Source organism: Papio anubis, chromosome 5 (assembly GCF_008728515.1).
Source record: "Papio anubis isolate 15944 chromosome 5, Panubis1.0, whole genome shotgun sequence".
NCBI lineage: Eukaryota > Metazoa > Chordata > Mammalia > Primates > Cercopithecidae > Papio > Papio anubis.
This window is the reverse complement of record NC_044980.1, coordinates 128,869,759-128,893,103: the sequence shown is the minus strand read 5'-3', so window position 1 is coordinate 128,893,103 and position 23,345 is coordinate 128,869,759. Positions and strand designations below refer to the sequence as shown.

The window sequence follows — 23,345 nt, the reverse complement described above, 5'->3', positions numbered from 1 at the left end:
GGAGTAAGACCTACCTGGACTCTCCACTCTCTTATAGTGGTATGGGTTGATACAAACTTCTTTTTGCTTAGATCCAAAAGGAAATTCACAAATATCCAATGGCTTTAGCTCATGATGACTCTGCAAATCCGGCCAGCGCCAAACACGACAATATATAACATGGGGTAATCCTTTTCTGTGAGAAACCTGCAGGCGTCCATCTAAAGATCTGGGAATAGTGACACATTTACTCGGCTGTCCTGGACTGCTCAAGGCTTTCTCCAGTTCCTCCATGGCACCCTTTTTCTTTTTTAGCTTCTTCACCAAAGCATCAACTGCCTTTTCTGCCCATTTCTCCTCCTCATCACCTTGTTTCCAGCCCAACAATCGCTTTACTGCTGGACTAGTAAAAGAAAACAAGCTGGCCATTGACGTCATTTGATACAAATCTTCAGAGACCTTCCTGTAACTCAAAGTCACTGGCTACTGAAAGAACAGATCACAGGTGAAACGTCATACACAGGTCCTAAGCGGAAGTTCCAATTAAAAAGGGAGGAGTGACATTTATCTTCACAAATGCCATATGCTTCTTTCATTGGGTCAAGTCCTGAAAGAGAAAGGGGGAAAGGATCCTAGTTTAAAGCAATTCAATTTATATACATTTAAATTAATATAACTGAAAGGTATATTATTATTAAATAAGAACATAAAAGCATTACGAAGTAAACAAAAAATTGATAAATTTTCTCCAAAAGTTCTGCGACCACTCAATTCCTTCTCCATAATATGAACAAGTAAGACACTGGCAATGTCAAATGATAACCAAAAGCAAAACCAGGTTGCTCTACCCTCCTATGTATTATCCAAAAATAGCTTCTGGACTCCCTTTGATTAGGCCACTAAACCCTAAAACACTCTTCTAAAATTTGATTCAGAAGTACTTTTATTCATTGAAATCCATGTTACATGCTATGTCAGTTTTGAACGTGATTATGTCCTGATCTGAACAGAAGTCTTAAAAGAAATCCAGCTCTTCTCTAAGGTCATTATTCTCTTTAAAAAATGTTTCCCAGACTGAGAAGGTTTGGACAAAAACCATGATACTACTGAAGTCACATTATTAGATGCAGATTGTATTCATGGTTGTATAAGATGTACCAAACCCTGAAATAAATCATAATAACTGCTAGTAAAATGGCAAGTATCTATTTTTAAAACTAAGTATGTTGAATAAATTTAAAGAGAATAAATTCATTTTAAAAGAGTCAGTTTCTTTTTTTTTTTTTTTTTGAGACAGAGTCTCGCGCTGTCGCCCAGGCTGGAGTGCAGTGGCGCGATCTCGGCTCACTGCAAGCTCCGCCTCCCGGGTTCACGCCATTCTCCTGCCTCAGCCTCCTGAGTAGCTGGGACTACAGGCGCCCACCACCGCGCCCGGCTAATTTTTTGTATTTTTAGTAGAGACGGGGTTTCACTGTGGTCTCGATCTCCTGACCTTGTGATCCGCCCGCCTCGGCCTCCCAAAGTGCTGGGATTACAGGCGTGAGCCACCGCGCCCGGCACGAGTCAGTTTCTAATTTTATAATTCCTATTGGCTTATTTTAAGTGATACTTTAAGCATATTGGTTAATGAGCCTGCTCCAGGTAAACCACTATTCTGCACCATTAAGAAGTTCCTGATGATGACAGGAGGAAGTGACAGGTACTCCACTGATAAGAGCTGGTAAAAACCAGGCTCAGTGGCGCACACCTATAAGCCCAGTTACTCGGGAGAATCACTTGAGCCCAGGAATTCTATCACGTCCAGTCTGAGCAACATAGTGAGACCCCACCTCTAAATAAAGAATAAAAAGAATGTGTAAGATGTCCTGCAGATCACTACACAGCCAACCACAGACAATAAATATCTACTGAAGTAACAAGAATAATGTTTGGAAAAACGGTGTAACAAAAGATGCTTCCTTTCTTGTGCCTAAAATTGCCAAATGCTATAGATCTGTCTTTGAAAAATTCTAGCAACAATATTATTCTGGACTGGGTTGTGTCTTCCCAGCAAAGAATATATGTGCTCAGTTAAAGCCCAGACAATAACATAAAGTAAATAAAGATAATGTAAACACACAGAGTAAATTAAAACTGACATACACTCAACAAATAATTATTGATTCTTTGTTACGTCCCATGTATTGTGAATAGCCATGATGGGGCTTTTTAAAAAAAGTTATGCCAAACAGGGTTTAATCTCAACAGTCGATAGATTCATTCAAAATATACTTACTGAGAGCCTACTAAAGTACCAGATACAGTTCTGGATGCTGATCAACTACTGGCAGCTATCCAGTCTGCTATGCTGGAACCATGGTGGGGAAGGGTACAGGGAAGTAAAGATATCCTCCTTATGTATGGATATGCCTTGTGCCTTGCCTTGCCCAGCCCTATATAGGATGATTTTTGCTAGGCAAACAAAACTGGCCACATTAAACTAGAGAAATAATAACAAAGAGAATGAAAGCATAATTGTCACTAACAGGTCACAGAGTATACAGTGTTATATACTAAACGAACTGTAAGAGGAGCTGACCTCAGTTGCCTCTACATCAAGGATGTATGGTAAAATCCATGTGGGTCAGGAAGTAAAACCATGGTTTGGTTGCCTGAGATGAGATGGGAAATGTCAAAGGCAAAGGCACACAAAAAAATATATATATACACACACACACACACACATATATATATATATAGACAGACACAAACAGAGCATTTCCTAGGCTAGATAACAGACAGGGCTGGCTGACTGATACCTTATTCATGAACACTAGAATACAATGGGGGGCTAGATAGGGTGGTGTACATATGTGTGACAGAGTATGTGTATGAGCAACAGAGAGACAGTTAAGGAAGAGGGAGAAAAAAAAGAAAGCAGCTTCAAGACCAGAATTCAGAATACAATATTATACATGATCAGGCCCTTGGCTTCTCCTTACTCATGTCTTAACCATTATCCTACCTAATTGCATTTAACCACACTTGACTTCTTTCAATTTCTCAAGTATTCTAAGGTTATTTCTACCTGAGGCCTTTGCATCTGATGTTCCCTCCCCTGAAATTCTCTTCTCCTGTAACTTAACGCAGTATACTCACTCAAATTAATTCAGTTGTTCAAAGGTCACCTCCTGAAAGAGGAATTCCCTGACCACTTGACTGAAAATGGCATGACAGCCCATTCTCACAATATTCGCTATCCTCGACCCTGTTCATTTTTTATAGCATTTACCCTAATCTGATATTACATTATCAATTTTGTTTATTTACTTTATGTTTTCCCCAATGACATGTTAGTATGCAGGTGGCCTCATCTGCCCTCAAAACCACTGGATGCCCTGGACCTAGAATAGTGTCCATTTATCAAATAAATGAGTAAAAAAAGCAATTTGTAAAAATACATATATACCTTTCTAAGGATGTCTATATCAAACTTAAAACAAAAAAATTGTTATTTATGGATATCTATGATATGAAAGAATAAAAATATGCCTGGAAATGAAACACACCAGACTCAGCCTCCCAAGTTGATGGCATTAAAGGCTTGAGCCACTGTGCCCACCAGATTCTGTTCTTTACTAGTATCACTTTTTCAAAGCCTATTAACTTTTCTGTAAAATAGAGATGATGGTTCCTAAGTCACAGAAATGTTGAAGTAATAAATAATGTCTATCTAACACAAGCTTTACAAACTCAACCATACTATTCAAACATTAATTATAATCATTAGTATTCAGACAGAAGAAGAACCAAGACTTAAGAGACTGGCTAGGTCTAGTCCTAATCTAACCTTGCCCACTACTCTTCCACTAGACACACCTTCTGATCCAATCCAAATCCCTGCCCCTCTGCCCATCTGTGTCTTCCAAGAGAAATCTTAGTCATTCTTACTGATGGGCTCCAATCTATCCCCTTTTGTGAAGACTTCCTCTACCACCCCTTGCTGAAGAGGCTATAGTCATTGAACATTTATAATAAAAACTAATTAATAAGACATAAATAATACCCTAACTTCCCAAATACAGTACAAAATCCTCCTAAGAAGTAGTCTTCAGCACCTGGACCATTCCATGTGACATAACACACACTATGATACTTAATGAATGGTCACTGATTTTTCTATTAACTGTATCTTGAAATTAGAGATAACTTCAAATTTTAAACCCATGTTGACTAAGATCATGATAAAATGAGAATTCTACCCACAGAATTAAAAACACTCATAAGGCAGCTTTGTCAGTAGAGATGGTGGTAAACTCCACTGGGAAAAGGTCATGACTGGAGATACAAGTTTAGCCAGGTAAAGATGAGAAACAGATTTAAGATTTTGCACAAAGAGCTGAAACAAATATATATATATGTTTTCAACAGTGAAAAGAACAGTAAGTAAACACCTAAATATTAGGAAGCATTCACTGTTAGGAAAGAGTTTCCTGATAATGAGTTACTGATAGTGCATTATTAAAAAGATAGAACTAGATACAATGGTACTGCAAAAGATTAAACATATGGGAGAGTTTAAAGAGAATGTAAACAAAGAAAAGGCCAGTGAGTTTGGTGAATGGTATGCCACTAAATTTCAAGAGATTAGTTTCAAAAAGAACAATAGGTGTCAGTTTTTAAAAGCTAGAACTCTTACTAGTAAAACCAGCACAGGGAGAGGAGCAAATCTTACACTCAACTCTTCAAATATGGAATGACTAAAAAATTTAGCACTTTTGATGAAATTATTTCTAAAAATGTTTTCTATACTTCCCAAACTGGTAAAGTGGTATGTGCAAGCTACCCAAGTACTCGTTATCTACGTCTCAACTTACAAAGTTACAAAAGGAAAAAAATTCATCATAAAAATTAACTTCACTAGTGAAGAGTCAAAAGATCTGAACAGATCCTTCACAAAAGAGGACATTAAAATAGCCATTGGATGGGAAAATGGGCTCAATATCATTAGTTATCACATGAATGCAAAAAGAAAACAAAAACTACCACAGTAAAATCTTACTCAGTACCTATCAGAATGGCTACACTTAAAAAAAAAAAAAAAAAAAAAAGATTAACTGTTCATGATAATACGGAACAACTGGAACTCTCATATGTTGATAGTAGAAATATACGTTAGTCCAGTCACTTTAGAAAACTGTTTGACAGTATCCACTAATGCTAAACATAGATCCCTATGACCCAGCAATTCCATTCCTAGGTATATATCCAACAGAAATGAGTGTTGTGTCTACCAAAAGACAAGTATATGTTCCTAACAACTTTATTTATAATAGCCCCAAACTGGAACCCAAATATTCATCAGCAGTAGAGCAGATAAATACTGGTAATAAATTCATAAAATGGAATACTTCACAACTACAGAAAGAACTAGTATATGCAAAACATGGAGAATTCTCATATATTCTTAGGGAAAGATTACACAACATTTAAAAACAGGCAAAACTAACCTATGCCATCAAGGCCAGAAGAGTACTAAAAGGGTCATGAGACAGCCTTCTAGGGAGCTAGAAATTTTCCTATTTTGATCTGGGTGATGATGACATGCATATGTAGAAGATGACTTCTACAGATGACTTCTGCATATGCAGAAGTTCATTAAGCTGTACACTTAAAATTTGTGTGCTTTACTATATGATTATTTCAATTTTTAAAAATATTTTTAAAACATACTTGTGACTGATCACTTATAAAATCAGTCCCTATTCACAAGTGTCTCCCTCACCGTAATGGCTCATGAACCATGAGTGAGACTACAGATTTTGCAAAAATTCCAAGATTTCCAAAGTTTATAAAAATGATGGCAAACAATGTAGGATCTAGCATTTAATTTTACCCCACTTACAAGTTAGTCTGTTACTGTCTTCTGCATGTCGCCAAAGGACATGAGGCTCCTGGGTTAGAAACTCTGTTACTCAGGGGACAGCAAGCAGCATAAGCATCAACATATTTGAGGTTTTGTTTGTCCCTAAGACCCATGGGGATAATGTGATGTCTTTTATAGTTTTGCCTGTTTGTAAATGTTGTACAGAAGGAATAACATGTAATCTTTCCTTCAGTATTGTAAGATTCTCCATGTTTTCTATGTATTAGTTTGTGCTTTTTTGTAGTCTTGATGCATGGATGAGGAACACTGGACTTGGAGAATCTACCACTTTTATAGTAATCAGTAAGCAAGACATTCTTTGTTGGGGGGTGGGTAAGAAAAGTTTGACTATCAAAGAATTAACAGAGGTCCTTGGAAAAATGTATATACATTTTTATATTTTTGCAAAAAAACAACTTAAAGCTAATGCCACAAATGTCAAATTAAAGACTGTCATATCATGATACTGAATTATTTTGTGGGAAAAATTGTTTATCCATTCACACTTGATCCATTATTTGTTCATTATAACAATTTATGCATGTTTACAGTTACTATAAGCTAATGTTTTCCTAGAATTTTAGTTTCATTCTTCAAGATAAAATCAGACCTTTTACTCACCATTTAGTATAAAATGGTGGTCTACAATTTTCAGTGGTTTCATTTTAAATGAAATTCTCTATAGAAGGCATAAAACATGGGCTGCATTGTTACCGCCTAAAGAAACAGAGGGGCATGAATGATCTTAAAAGGCTACTTACAGAGGCAGATGTCTGTACATTTTACTTTCTTAGAATATAGCAACAGGTACTTCAATAATTTCAACAGCTTGCTTTCTAAAACAAAATCTATTGCTTAAGCAAAGGAATCATAATATTCCCTTGATAATGGTAATAATAATAATAAACCACTAACATTTATTGAGCACTCACTATGCCAAGTACTGTTAAGGACTTTACATTTAGAAACCAAAAATCATTAAATTTCAAAACAGCCATATAAAGTAAATTCCATTATTCTCATTTTACAGGTGAGAAAACAGGCAAAGGGAAATTAAATGCAACTTGCTTAATTATACAGATAGCAAGAAACAGAGCTGAGAATTGAACCCTGGCAGTCCAGCTGCAGAATCTATATTCCTAACCACTGTACACACTGCCTCCTAAAAAGAAAGCCGCCTGCCAAGGAATTTTCTTCCCTTAAAGGTCTCTAATTGTTCTCCATATTCCTTTGACTTCTCCAAAACATTAAAATTGTTCAATATTATCATAAGATTGTACAGTTTAAGAGATCAAGAATAATCCAGCTTAATTTGTGCATTTTCAAACTTATTTTTATACCACTTAATGTATGTCATCAACCTATCAACTTTAACCCAACCTTTCCAGGTTTGTGCTAGGTCAATCAGCAGGAATGAAAGGCTTATCTATATGCTTACTACCACTGCATAAAAATACATATTTTTTTATGGTGGTCTTACTCCAAAGCCTTTCTAATTATCATTAGGACATTTTTAGCACACTTATCACTAGAACACAATGATCTCAGAAATGATGAGAAAATGCACCACTTTTTAAAAAATGTTTTTCCTTAAAAAATATTTTTCCTAAGTATACTCACCTATAATCATACCATTAACATATGGTATGCTTATATTTGTTTCCTCTGCATATATATAGTCTTGCCCACAACTGCCCATAACAGGATATACCATGATACTACTTGGTATTCTGCATTTTCCATTTAACACCACAAGCATTTGCTCTTCCCTCACCCCAATATATAGATTTTTTTAAATGCTCTTTAATGGTGCAATCATATTTCACTCATGTATTTTCTTAATATTTAACACCTAGGTTTCTGAAGGAACTAAACCACCTATAGTAAAAGTAAAATTGCTAAACTGAGATTAAAACTTCTTTATAGTACCCATATAATGGATGCATTTTGTCCTATAGTCTTTTCTGCAGACTATACCATATTCAAAATAACACCTTGGTCCACAATTAGAAATAAAACAATCAGACAGCTTGGGTTACAGCAATAGATTTACTTTAGTATCCTCACATAAGTACTCAGTTATGAAAAAATTTCTCATTATGTATACAAAAAATAAAATACACTCTGATTTGCATATATTAGCACATGCTACACGAGCCACAAGTGAAGCTGCAATACCTCTGAAAATTTTATGAGTCTCTTTTCTGAAAAGTTGATTTAATTTTTCATGCCCCCTTTGCCTTTCACTAAATAAAACAAATTTAGAAACACTGAGAACACCCATCTTCAATTTAAATCAGCTATGTGTCTAACACCCCACTTCTACATCATCTCTACACTTATTCCAATAATAGAGAAAAACCCCAAAAGACTGTATTTAGCAACTACAGTCTTTACACATTACAGATTACTGGACAGCTAAATTTTGGTCCTCTATACTCCTTTTCTAAATGCTTTCAGAGTCTACTGAGGCACAAATATATATAGTAACCAGTGCTAAACTTAAGCTCCCACTTATTATATCCTTATTTATACAACACATATTTACTGAGTGCCTATAAAAGGCAAGGCACTAAGCTAGATAATAAACAGTTGAAATATAAATCAGATCCAGACTAACTCTAAATAGTTACAAATTAATAGAACAACTGAAATTTGCCCATATCTATCTACGATGCACAGTGGAGAATGGAGCTGACCTAAAGATGTAAAGGCTGCTAAAAGGAAGTCAGGATATGACCTTCTGGGGAGAAGGATGAAGGGAGACAATTTTATCTTAAGCATAAAAACTTCTATGTCTTTCACAAAGTAATATTTTATTTACCAGGATAAGGAGCTACAGCACCTCATTTGAAGCCTAATAAACTTGGGTTCAAATTCTGGATCTAGCACTTACACCCAAAATCTCCATTTCTTCCTATTTTGTATCGTGAATACCATAGCCCTAAAAGGTTCTGAGAATTAAGTGAGAAACACTTAACTCAGTACACAGTGCATACTCAATAAAGGGCAAATGTAGTTATTATTGTTGTAATAATCATGAACATTGTCACTATCAGGCTGAGGACTTTAAATAAATGGTTGGACTCCTTTATTTCAACAAACATACAGTCATGTACTTTAAGAGTCTGCATTATTTTATGAACCCTGAAGGAAGAAAAAGCTGCAAATTAAACAGCATAATGCTTTCTTATCACTTAAAATTTTTCTTCACAGTATCAACCTTCTGCCATCAACAATGTAAGTATAAAGAATGTTCTGACATTGCTCCAGGACTGTCTTTCAAGCCACTGACAACCATCCTGCAAATTTTGATACTGGTGCCTGTTTGGTGTTCCTAGAGCATGCAAATGAAGATGTGAAAACAACAACTAAGAAAATATTTTAAGTGGCAATTACTCAACACGAGAAGTTAAAACAATGTCCACACTGAGACTGAAATGACAGCAACAGAAACAGCAAGTCAGAGCTACACCTGTACAATGACAACTAGATCAAAACTGCCACCTGGCCAAAAGCAATACTCAGATGCCATTAACTGTACGACAGTTACTGTTATGTTATGAGGTGAAAAAACAAAAGTACATCTTAGAAGAAATACGGTGGCTTTTTCTTTTTTCCTCTCTCAAAGTCCTTTCTGATGTTCCCCATCACTTGCCACCAGTATCTGTCATTCAACCCCCTTCCTTTGTTCTCATTCTTTTAACTCTTTTTTTTTTCTTTTCTCTTTCTATATTTCTCATAGCTTCTCCTATATTCCTCAGTGTTGCTTTTGGAGAAACTTGACAAATTACCTAAAGAAAATGAAATTTTTCTTCTGTCTCAAAAAGAACCCAATTAGCATAGAATACATGATTTGTATCCTTGGCACTTTCAGGTGCTCCAGGGCATGCTTACTTCTGAGTTCCCTAGTAAGTCAAGGGAAGACGCATCTGACAGTCCACATAGGTGAAATAATGCCCTGGACAATCTGGCTTTTGAGCAGATTCTATTTGCACCTCTGTAATCCTCATCTTGAGTCACCTAACATACCTATCCTAAAGTACACCAGTGGGAATAATATATATTAATATGTACCAATATAGTAAGACATATTAATATATATCTAAAGATATAAAAAGGTAATATATTTAGTTACTAAGAAAACCAAAAAGTCAATAGGCTTCAAAGAACTTAAATCATCAGGCTATTTTCTTTTGCAATAAACCTCCATAGAAACCTATTGTAAAACAGTTGTTTATAAATGTTAGTCTTATTTCAATAATATAATCAGGGATAGAAGACAAATTCTGCTTTCTCTTTTTTGCTCTTACTAGGGCCGTATTAAACCAAACTTTCAGAATGTTAAGTGTCAAACAGCCTTTTCTTTAAAAGCCAAGCCTTGTTACAATAATTCAGAACGGGCTAACCATGAGCATCATAAAAGAAAAACACAAACTAAACTGAACAGTGTCCATGAAACCTTTCAGGGAAATTCCCACTTCTAGCTTGAAAACCAGAGAATCCCCCAAAATCTAAATCTAAAATCCCATTAGGAAACCCACAGGACAATTTGTGTTAGGTCAGACAGTCAATTTTCATCAAAACTGCCGTATGAATGAATGGAATTAAATCTGAATGATCAAACACTTTCAGACTCAGATAATGAACCCATTATCTGCTATTATCTTGGCCTGTCATAGTATACCTCTGGTTTATGAGGTATTTAGAGTACATACATGGAACAGAAAGAACAGTATAACTGGAAAGTGGAAGAAGAGAAAAGCTCAAGGAAAAAAGGAATAAATACGTAGATTTTGAGGATCATATTAATTGGAGAGATGAACTGTGATGTTAGACAGAGGAGATATTTGATTTATTCAAAATTTATTGGGTGCCCACTAGTGTTATGTCAGGAATACTCCATGCTAGGAACTCAGGCTTAAAAGACACTACCCGTAATCTCTGTAAGATCTTAGAGAGTAATGGAAAAAAGAACAAGTGCTATAAAGAGTTTCATATGCCATTTAACCTATCACTTAGTTTTATCCTAGATTTATTTCCATATGATAGCCAACAGAAATAGGGCATTAAAATTGAGTTTAAAAAAATGTACACCAAGCACAGAGAGCCAATAATTAAACAGACAGGAATATATGCTACTTCTTATACTAGAAACTGGATGGACTTAACAGCTATGAACCCATTATCTGCTATTATCTTGGCCTTTCATAGTATACCTTTGGTTTACGAAGACTTGACTTAATAATACCCTTTTATTGATGTATTTTGTCATTTCTTAGAGAAATGACCTCAAAGCTAGAAAGAAAACCAAGGTAATAATATTTAGAAATTCCTATGTATGTGAGGTTCCCTGATTCTTCTGAAAAACTGCAACCGCTGATTGAACAACACAGAATGTCACTAGTAAATCAAAAGAGATGCAGTGGTACCTCAGCCATAAATGAAAACCTTATAAAATTATGGTATCTCATGAATTACAAAAGAACCTATCACATTACAAAACACACACACACCTCACCTCTCTTTCAGCTCAAGTATCCCTTCTTTGGGGAAGTCTTCCCAAACCGTCCTGACAAGAAGTCCCCCTCTTATATGCTTACTGCATCACATACTGCTACTTTGTAGCACTTACCACACCTATGTTTTCACATTTACCTTTCCAGTCTGTCCCCACAAGAATGTAAATTCCACAAGAAGAGCTGTATCTGTTTTCACTCATCATTGTAAGCCTAGTGATACATATGCTCAATAAATATTTGTTTAATGAAAGAAAGGGGATGTGATATTAGCTCTGGTGGTGGGGTTAGGTGTACTTTTCACTTTCTGCTTCATCCAATTCTATATTTTTTAAAGTAAACCTATTTCTTGTAGAGTCAGAGGAAAAACAGGTTTCAAAACTAAAGTGCAGCTATACCTCAGCCATATTATGAACCCTTACTAAAGAGAGGATTCACATTATCATGAGTCATTCATGCTTCAAAACAATTTGCTCTAATATACTTGGGGTTATACAAACTTGGAGGCTGAAACTAAGAAAAATCAAATCAGAAACTAGGTACAAATACTTCCGTAACTATAGGACTCTAGGTATATCAACAGAAATACAGAAATGATTATCATAAAGTACACCTACTTCTTTAAGAACATGTGCATTAACTGACTCAACAGCTATAATAGCCATGAATCATCAAACACTTATTGAGCACCTACTATCTAGCAGACACTGTAGGACATGCGGGGGTTTATCAGGACCGGGCAGGGGTGACGAAATAAATAAATGAGAAGGCCTTTTTCTAAGTCCCATACAACGGTACTATGTGAGTGAACAGTGGGAATAGCAAAAATGCAAACAGGATAGAATCTCCCTTCACAGAATAACGTAGCACGACAGACACCAAACTATACCCCTATATGTAAGCACAATGAGATACACTCAAGTTATTACAGAAATACAGAGAGACAAAGGAAGGGCATGTAATCCAGGTATCTAGCACTTTTCACAGTGTGTCCTCTTACTACAAATGAGTTGTTGCTCCTCAAAACAATGAAATGAAACTCCAGAAGCATTATTCCTGCTCCCAATAAATATTAGTAAGAATTCATTCTTCAAAAGCATTTATCTTCCTACACTGGAACGTCTTTTGAACCTCAGATACTACAAATGCCATTTTCTGCTTATACCACTTTTCTTAATCCCTGGCCACTAACTTTTAGCTCTATCATTATTTAAGTCTCAGCTTTAGGTCTCATCCCAGATACCTTCCCTGATCACCCTGTAATCCTATATAAAGTAGATTTTCCCTAATCTCTAATCCAATACTATGTTCATTTTATCACAGTATTAACTGATTCACAATAATTTGTTCATTAACTTTATTTCTGTCTCTCATACTAGAATACAATCTTTAAAAAACAGTACCGCATACATTACAATAACTTGTTAAATTCATTCAAGTCATTCATCCAAAAGAGTATTTATTAAGGTAGCATTTTAGGAACTAGGAATATAGAAGTTAATAAAAGGGACCAAAACACTTGTCCTCGTTTAGCTTATATTCCAGCAGGAGGAGGCCAACGAGATATAGTAAACGGTATGTTTGTTAGGTGAAAAGTGCTATAGAGAAAAATTAAAACAGGGGAAAGTGGGCAAGAAGTCCTGGAGGAAAGGTGTAATTTTAAACAGGGTGGCTGGGCTGGGTCTCACCAAGAAAGTGCCAACTGAGTTGAAATTTTAAGGATATAAAAGAGTGAGCCAACAGGCACGTAATCTGGGGGAAAACCATTACAGGTAAAGGCAACAGGCAATGCAAAGATCCTAAGGTAGGAGCATGTCTGGCATACTTAAGGAGCTAGAAGACCAGTATAGCCTGAGAATACAGTGTACAAGGGGGAAAAGGTAAGGAGTGGGGTCAAAGAGGTACCAGAGAGCCAGAATGGCCATGCTGGATATAAAGGCTTTAGCTTTTACAGTAGTCTAACGAAACTGAGGACTCAGTGGAGAGCTCTGAGAACAGACATGATAGTTCTCGACTTACATTATTAAAGAATTATCCTGGGCCGAGGTGGGCAGATTACCTGAGGTCAGGAGTTCAAGACCAGCCTGGCCAACATGGTGAAACCCCATCTCTACAAAAAATACAAAAATTAGCCGGGTGTGGTGGCACACGCCTGTAATCGCAGCTACTTGGGAGGCTGAGGAAGGAGAATTGCTTGAGCCCAGTAGGCAGAGGTTGCAGTGAGCCACTGCACTCTAGCCTGGCCAACAGAGCAAGACTTTGTCTCAAAAAAAAAAAAAAAAAAACCAGTTATCCTGGGCCAGGCATGGTGGCTCACGCCTGTAATCCCAGTACTTTGGAAGGCCGAGGCAGGAATATCACTTGAGCTCAGGGGTTTGAGCCTAGCCTGGGCAACATAGTAAAACTCCGTCTCTACAAAAAAAAAAAAAAATTAAAATTAATTTAAAAATTAGCCAGGTGCAGTGGCACATGCCTGTGATCCCCAGCTACTTGGGAGGCTGAGGTGGGAGGATCACTTGAGCCCAGGAGGTCAAGGTAGCAGTGAGCCAAGATCACGCCACTGCACTGCAGCCTGGGTGACAGCGCAAGACTGTCTCAAAATAAATAAACAAATAAACCCTGGCTGGTATGTTGAGAATAAGCAGGAGGAGAGATGGACAGCAATGATAAAAGCAGAGAGACCAGCTCAGAGATGCAGTAATCTAGGGGAGGGAGGAAAGATGACGATGGCTTAGACCAGGGTGATAGCAGTGGGGTGGTGAGCAGCAGACATATGAAAGACAGTAAGCTTCCTGATGAAGGAGATTATGGGGTGTGTGAGAACAAAGGAGTTAACAATGATTCCAAGGTATCAGTCTGGACAATTGGAAGAATGAGGTTTGACATCAACTGATTTGGAAAATGCAGATAAGAAAGCTAAAGGAAGATTCAGGGTTAAGTTTTATACACATTAACCATACAATAAAATGTTGCTAAGCTTCACAAGGCTTCTATTTCAAATGAATTCATGTTAAATCAATAACCCAAAGGTCCTGTTCTTACCTCAGGTCATGGAAGTACTACATACTGACCAACTTTCATAATAAACACACACACAAACTGACTTCAATACCTTCCCCGAGACACACATACATACAGACACACATACATACATAAAGACACACACACACACACACACACAGAGCTCATATCCAGATTTCTAAAGTAAATTCACAGAAACAACTCCTTCACTTTCTGCTCCAACATCTCTATGACTGCTTCAATCTGAAATAAAAAGACAAGCAAACCAATTCCCCAAATTTTCCTCAACACTATTGGCCAAAAATCTCCTGAGCACATCATCCCATGAAATAAATGTCCATATGGGTTGCAACCCATCGTATTCTAATTCAAACCTATACAAAAGAATTGGACATGGGTTTTTAAATAAACGAATTCCTTAGAACCAGCCCTCAAAATTCAGATTCACTAGGCTTGGCAGAAGGGCCTTATCGCCCACATTTTTAACAAGAATCTCGGACCACACAGCAGGCTTGGGAACCAAGGTGCTCAAGATCCCCTGCAATGGAAGAAAGACACTTGCATACATACAACCTAAGGGTAACTTTTGGGGGCAGGGGGGATGTGGGGGTAAAGCTGTAAAAATCTCTTACCCTTGTGGTTCTAATTATCAATAGTATTCACCAAGTGTCAGCAAGTAGATCACCACCACCACCACCGCTGTCAAACCATCCCTAGATTCAGGTATACAACTGCTATAAAACTTGTAAGCCACATTCACAACTGCACACAGAGAGGAAAAGGAAACCAAAAGCATGTCTGCTCACAGCTCTTCTAGATTCAGAAATCCTATTCTTTACAGGAACATCTACAAGAAAGACAGGATACAATTACATGGGCACCAAAATTATTTTCACAGAGAAACATTTAAATCACCACTTTCCTCAACTGTGGCTCACGATTTCCAAAGACATCAGAACTTCTCATAGCAGATTTCAAAGCCCTTCAGGAGCTGAACTCATGATTCCCAATACTTCTCAGTGCATAATCTTCTTGCCTATTCTCTCTGTGCCCACAGAATTCTCTACTTTATTATCTCCCACAGCCAGACTTTTGTTTCCCAGTTTTTAATCATTCTTTAAGCTTCACCTGCTCCCCTAAGTCCCCTAATTAAACAGAGCCTGATCTAAATGTATCACTCACCCTCACAGAGCCTGCAAGATTTCCTACATTGCTACCAGATGTGTTTGAGTATGCTTGTACAGGCGTGTAGGCACAGGAACAGACACAGAGCTGGTCAATCTTTGTAGCGATTTCCTTTAAATTATAAAACCATCAAGTGCAGATACCAAATCATGACTGTAAAATGTGTCTGTGGAGCACAAAGAGCTAACCTGTGTACACGACATATATTACAGTGCATTATGAAGATGTTCTCCAGATAGCTCATGTGCACCCAGAGTTCTAGTTCCCTGCTTAGAAGAAAAGGGAATAAACATGGCTCTGGCTACATTTTCAGCTCTAGTGTCACCATTCACTTAACTTACACTTTCAACTGCAAAGAATAAGAAATGGTCAATGAGTACAGTAGACAAGTGGGCAGAAGATGTGACTAAGAATAGAAGAAGACTGGCTTTTAAATATTTTTGCAGAACTCCCTCTTCCTGGGAACACACAAACCAGAATAACTAGATCTCAAGTTATACAGCCTACCAGATAGGATCCTAGGCAGATCCTAACACATCATGAAAACAAAACTGAACAAAACAAAACTTGCCTTGAAAACACCAGCCATATTCTGAGATCATAGTTAAATTTGAAAAATGTAAGCCTTCTCCCAAGACTCCAGTTGCTATGCTCAGAGAAAAGGTGGGAATGGGACACTAGTTTTTAAATATTATTTTCAGTATAACAAAACAACATATATGGATATCGAAAGAAAAAAAAACCCTGCTAAAATCTTAATAGGTCAAGTCATTTTCAAACTTCTATAGAGTACCAGCCTATAAATTACATATATGCTATAGGAAGAGATGAGGGGGGGATCCCAAAAAATTCAAGAGCAAAACCCACTTACAAAATGTATGTTAATAACTAGCTTCCAAAAGTGAATTACAATTACAGTATTGCACATACAGAACTGACTTAATAAAGAACTCTTTCTTGCAAAATATCATCTCAACCAAGTTAGGATACAGTAAAAGGAGAAAGAAAAGTCACTGAAAACACCACTCTACTAGAATTGGGCCAAAAACTTCCCCACCTAGCTGCCCAAGGCAAAAAAAAAAAAAAAAAATCAAAAGTAAATAAAGAGTCCAGTCAGGCACAGTGGCTCATATCTGTAATCCCAGCACTTTGGGAGGCCATGGCGGGCAGATCACTTGAGGTCAGAAGTTCGAGACCAGCCAGGCCAACATGGTGAAACCCCATCTCTACTAAAAATATAAAAAATTAGCTGGATGTGGTGGTGGGTGCCCATAATCCCAGCTACTCCGGAGGCTGAGGCAGGAGAATCGCTTGAACCCGGGAGGCGGGATTGCAGTGAGTCAAGACCACATTACTGAACCCCAGCCTGGGCTACAGAGAGAGACACTCTCAAATAAATAGCCCAGAACTAGCTGATAATTTATGAAAAACCTAAGAACGCTGTAATTACCCCATCTTTCCAAGTTGGAAAACAACAAAGGCTGTTAGAATATGAAAGTGGCCTATGAGATTAGTCTTAACAACAATCTAGTTTTTAACAATTCTTCCAAAAGAGTTCTAAATCTTGACCTCCCATTTAGTAAACGTACTTCTCAGATTCAGAGTTCTGGTTGCAGGTAAATGGTGTGTGACAACACCAACGAACTGCAAATTCCAATGACTATCATTCTATCAACTTCAGAATTGGAAAAAACAAAGTATGTTAGAAATTCAAGACCAGCCTGGCCAACATGGTGAAACCCCGTCTCTACTAAAAATACAAAAATTAGCCGTGAGTGGTGGCGGGCACCTGTAATCCCAGCTACTTGGGAGGCTGAGGCAGGAAAATTGCTCCAATCCAGAAGGCAGAGGTTGTGGTGAGCCAAGATCACACCTCTGGACTCCAGCCTGGGTGACAGAGCAAGACTCTGTCGGGCAGGGGGAAGACACGGGTCAGCTTCCAGGGGTCCTTCATCATCTGTTTTGATGGGAAAGCACCCTATATTGCACCCCAGCTTCCTTGGGCCCTACCTTCCCAGGTATTCTTTTCTCTAGAATATCCAGACTGGTAGAGATAAGAATCATTCCTCAGGCTACTAGTATCCCTTATAAAAGGGAATCTTACTCAATGTCTTTGACCTTATGAGTAGACTGGCAAACCATAGGATATAAGCTGCTTATAACACCTGAAGAAATAAACTATTTGCCTTCTTCTTTGTGCTTAGTGTACACAGAGAGAGACAGACAGATACAAGGAACATAGACCCTCTAGAAATAAAAATAGAGAAGACTGATAAATCAAGAGAATAGACACCTATATCATCAAGTGTACTCAAGTCAGCTCTGAAATTCACCCAGATGTGTGGCTCATTGCCTAGACCAACATATACATCTGGTAATAATAAACACTGATATGTCATAAACAAAAAGTTTCCTTAACTCTACAAAGTACTAGCAATATTAAAATTTACAAATACAAAGAATATATATGAAATAGATTTTTTTAGATGGTATTTCAATTTAAGTTACTGTATTAAGAAAAGAAAAACTGGTATTTTACTGCCTAGTTTTCAAAACACTAAAATCTTTAATTTGACCAAGTTACAAATCTGTTTTCAGTAGAGGGAGAAAACACACTGCCTCCGTTCAATGCAAAGGACAAAAAAGATCATCATTGCAAATCATAATGTTTGGGTTCATGATGAAAACAGGAAACAGACAGGCTGCCCAGGTATAATTATGGTTGTAGTCTAATGTGCCTTCAGGTTCAGCCAAGAATTAAAACCCAGTGAAGAGGGTAAGCAGAATTTACTTGCCTCTACTTTGCTACAGAATGCAACTTTTAATAATACTCCCAGCAACATGTTACATAACCAACAGTAAACAACAATCTGATTCAAACCTCATTAGTAACAACATTCTGCCACTGTCTCCCACTGAAATTAATAGCTGACTTTGCCAGAGGGGAAAGAAATGCAACACATTATCAATCTACCCATTTCTGTGGCGCCTACCACAGTGAACCAGACACGCAGATAATACTACCAGATCTGTACAGAACCTACGAAAATATTTTATTCTTTTTTTCCAGTTTGCTGCTCTCTTCCTCCTTTTAACTAGACCATATCATGTGGATGCCTTTAAAACCTTAGAGAAAAGTCAGTTGAGAAGGTTAATCTAACTTTTCTTGCTTATTTCGGCTATGATCTGAAAGGAATGCACAAAATGATGAATGAGGTATTTTTAACAAAGGTACATGGGTAAATTAACAGCAGCAATGTACAAAAGACTGAGGGAGCAGCAATGTGGAGAGGGAAGGAAAGGAAGATGAATAAGAACAATCATACAAATAATCATCAAAATTAAACTTTATAAATCTAAACACAATATCTACAACCTTTATGAAGATTAAGTTTTGTTAAATTGTCTCTTCTAAGTTTTGTATTTTTACAATTTTCACCGTAGAGAAAAAAATATTAATAGTTACCAAAGGAATAAAAGATTAAAATAATTTGTTACACATCTGCAGATAGCTCCTTATGGAATTTGGAACACTAATTTCATAATGATATTTGGATCAATAAATGTGAAACTGTCACACTGAGTGTAGGTACTGTTTTCCCCACAACGGACACTACTGCACTGGCATCTAGCAGAAATTGTAAGTTATTTGGAAGGTTACTAAACCTACTGGGACTAAGGTTTTCAAACTTTTGCCTTTCAAATTAAAATTAAAAACGAATTCACTCTGGGCAATTCAGGTATTCTGCGGAAATTCAAGTACTCTAGTTTTAAATACGAATTTTAAAAAACGCAACCCAAATATCCTTTCCTCTCAACTTCTGAGGCCAAGCCACGACCTCCACCTATCCAATCTTTGCTGCTAGATAAGAACTCTTTTGGTAGTGCTAGGCAACAGGCATGATGTGACAAACCTAGACATCAAAACTTTTCCACAGAAAGATAAGGTAAACAAGATATACTTAGCACCACACCCATTTAAATGCACAAGCAGCCAAAATTGCTTCTTCCCCCCCCCCCCCCCCCCCCCCCCCCCAAAGCTCCAGCTGGTCAGGAAACATTGTCTTTACAATCAAGATAAAGATCTGGCTCAGGGTGTTCAGCCATTCCTCACCTACAGACCAGCCTAAGCTCCATTCTCCAATGCCATCACCACCAGAATCGGAACATTCTGTTAGGAAGCCGGCAAACGTCCAAATACCCCGACTATCCTCGCCCGAGTTCTGCAACCAAAAATCTGTTTTGCCTACTGAGCATGCTCAGAATTAAGACGGGCGCGCCACATGGGAGTTTTCAAAGCTTAGGCTCCAAACTCCACGTAGTAACAGCAGCTGAAAGGGGGAGAGGGGAAAAGGGGAGGGGAAGAGACTGGAATATTAATTTAAGCCCTGATATTAAAGTATAGGACCCGGCCAGCGGCTGAATATGATGAAGGCAAAAAGACGCTGCTTTGGCATATTCTTTGCAGCACAGAGTTTACATGAAGTAGAAGAAATCCTTGCAGTGGTGCAAACTGACATGGCAAGTGGCGGAAACCAGGTCTAACCACCAGCTGATTGCAGTAGCCGGTCACAACTGCCCAGAGTGTAATTCCCACCGATAAGCGCGGATCCTTATCTTTGAAACACAAAGCGACAGCAGGACGGATTCATCGAGCCACTGGACAACTTCGCAGTGCAGCAGCCTAGGCTGTCCGGCCGAGAACCGCAGTCCTATCAGGGGTGTGTATCGAGGGTGGTACATCAGACGAGTTAGGAAAGGAAACCGCTCCCCAGGACAGAGCGGGGTCAAGGGGTCCCCTCCAAGGCGTCCCAGACGCCTCCCTCCAAAGTCTGGGCGGTAACGGCGGGGCTGGGACAAGGGCCAGCCCCGGCCCCGCCTCAGGACGCCCCGGCCAGCCGGCGAGGCCTCCGCAGCCGCTGGGCCGCACCGTGTCCGCCAGCCGGGACCCCGGCAGGCCAGGACTCGGCCTACCTCCCGCCCGACAGGCCCCGGATCGTTTCCGTTCCGTGCGCGGCCGAACGCCCCCGCCTCGGCCCGAGTCCGCCGGGGAAGAGCCCGCAGCCCCTGGTTCCGCTCGCCCGCGCGTGCCGGGGACCCTCACTCACTCACGGGCCGGCTGGGCGCGCTCTCCCAACGCCGTCGCTGCGCTTCTCCTCGCTGCAACTTTATTAGCAGCTCGGCCGCGGGACACGCGCACGGCGCCCGCTCGCCCAGGACCCGGATGAGGGAGGGAGGGAAAGGGAGCCCGGGAGGACGCCCGCTGGGGTCGGCGCATGCGCGCCAGAGGTGGAGTGACCGCTGCGGGACGGAGGGAGGGGTACTTTGCCAGAGCGGCTGAAAGAAGCCTGCGCGCCTGGCTCCGCGCCGGCCAGCGCCGACTTCCGATCAGCTGGAGGCCTTCGCATCGATGGCCAGGCCTGGGAATGGGAGTCAGATAGCTCCCACCACCACCACAGTAGGCGCTAGTAGCTTCCACTAACCAAATCAGCATACATTGTAATAAAATTAAATAATAGTCGTTGATACAGACAACTGAAGATTTTCTGTCACATATAAAGTGTAAACAAAAACATCTTCAGATACTACTTAGCTACTTTTATTGATTTGTAATACAAATCTGAATGAAGAATCTTCTTTTTGCGCAAAGTAGCTTCAAAACATGTTTCTGAGCATCTTACAGCTTCTTACTAGATGCAGCACTGAAACCCCTCCCACGGGGCAATCCTGGAACCCTTGCGGGCCTATGGAAATGGAGCGAGTGCCCACCCTGGAGTTCCAGGAGTGGGACTGTCCATACACTGGATTGCAACCCCAGTTGTTCAAGACACATTCCCTCTCCAGCTCCTTGTGAGGAGGGAGATCCCGTGGGGACCCAGCCCCTGGACAGATGGGGCCACTGAGGTGCAGAGATGCAATCCATAGGCTTATATACACCACCCCGTCTCCTGGACTCTCTTTTCTTAGTAATTGGAGCTCTTCTCAATGCTTTTTCCTCCAAATTTCCAAAACTGTCAGCATTTCCCAGAATATAATATTGGTACCACATAGCAAACCCGCTTTGAAGAGTGCTAGTAAGAAAAAGCTTTTGAATATTTTTGTTTTTATTTTAAAAGGTCAATACTGGCTCTCCAATGTTCTAGTATAGGTTTTCTTTTTAAAATAAGTAAAAATCATAATCGGAGTCATTTTGGAATCCTCTTTCACACCCTAATCCAATCCATCAGGAAATTCTACTAACTCTTTCTTCAAAATATATCCTAAATCTGACCATTTCTCACACCTCAATTGCCACCTCCATGGCCTGAGCCAGGGTCATCTCATCTGACACACAAATGCCTCAGCTGCTATTTTGCTCCAGGCTCTAGAAGTTTATTTAAATGGAGAAGAAACTAAATAAATGTTCCAGAAGTCTCTGCATTAGGGGTGGCCATCTCAAATGGTGACAGAGGCCTAGTAAAAGAGTGAAGGGGAAGTGGGGGAAGAGACCAGAGAGCTAGTGTCTAGTTCCAGAGACCAAAGGGGTCACTGCTATTTCATTCCAACCAACCGTTACCATAGGGAAATGTGGGAATAGGGGCCCAGTGTTGGCAGATATTCTGATTTTTCAAGCAAAGCTGGAAATTTATATTTTTATGCAAAAATCTCAATTATATCTGTTTAGCAACTTCTTTCTATTTTTCTCTCTCTTTGCCTGTCTCCTTCCCTCCACACCTCCCCCCCCCCACCCGCCCCCTTCCTCTCAGTCTGTTAGACATTCTGGAGGCCAGCTACATGCAAGCCAAACAAAACAAATCCATGGTCCCGATTTAGCCTACTGGCCACCAGTTTGCAATTTCAGGTCTCCATCTTAAACTTCTTTACTACATCATAAACTTTGAGAAAGTAAAGTCTGTGTACTTTAACTCTTTGTCACACTCACTGATTATTTGTTGTTAATTCAGAAGTTTCCAGCCCTTGGAAGGCAAATATTTCTGGAGCCTGCATGGGTTTACAACTCCCAGAAGTGCATATAATCCTGCCTTGGAGGATACTTTTTTTTTTTCCAGAACTGATGTTTGCAGAGTGCTTTGTTGAACATTATAGGACATAACAATTTGGTTTAAATATTTTGTATGGTAGAGATACTCCTCACTTCAAACAGCCAGTAAAATCCTTCCCAAAACAAATTATTTGCTGTTTTGCAGTCACTATACATATGTCAGAAGAATTTGTGATTACGAGATTCCTTTTCATAATCACATATGTAATCTCACAGCCAACAGTTTTGCTTCCTAAGTTATGTGTCCACATACTGATCAAATCAACCAGAGACTCCAACCTCTCCAAATTGCTGTTTGAGCTCAGTTTAGGTCTAAAGTTGGAAGAGATAACATAGAAGGGAGGACTGGAAATTTTAGTACCAAACCAGCAGCCTTCTGAAGGTCTAAGAAATTACCTAGACCTCAAAGGCTATAGAAAATCAGAGGGATCACTAAATATCTATATAGTCAAAAACATTATAAAATAGCAAATGAATAGGCATCCCAGAACCATAAGAATGAAGTAAGGAAGTCCCTGTTTTTGGCAATCAAATGGGATCTAAGAACAAATGTAGAACAGTGTGATCTGAACAGATTGACATAGTCAGTGGGGCATCAAAATAGACAAATTGCTTTTTTCGTTCAGCCATTCACCTGATCGAGAAGACCAGATAAAAGCAACTCCAATACTCAATTTTACTTTACTTGTAGAGA

The 23,345-nt window shown here is 39.0% G+C and overlaps 1 protein-coding gene across 7 annotated transcripts in view; it reads right to left on the bottom strand.

Moving 5' to 3' along the window:
* The window catches only part of SMAD5 (SMAD family member 5), a 49,756-nt gene extending 28,910 nt beyond the window's left edge, over positions 1-20,846 (bottom strand). For 2 of the 7 annotated variants that reach the window (XR_002522748.2, XR_002522747.2), the window contains exons 1-2: positions 20,718-20,846; positions 15-586 (exon numbers count right to left, since the gene is read on the bottom strand). Coding sequence is in view for 5 of the 7 variants with exons in the window: in XM_009209141.4 (XP_009207405.2) it covers positions 15-417 (403 nt within the window). In the remaining 2 variants the exon portion in view is untranslated. Of the gene's footprint in view, positions 1-14; positions 587-6,505; positions 9,129-19,723; positions 19,892-20,583; positions 20,604-20,717 lie in introns of those variants that run through there. The other 5 variants (XM_009209141.4, XM_017959898.3, XM_009209143.4 and 2 more) reach the window with 5 other exon arrangements.
* Between the last annotated feature and the right edge of the window lie 2,499 nt (positions 20,847-23,345).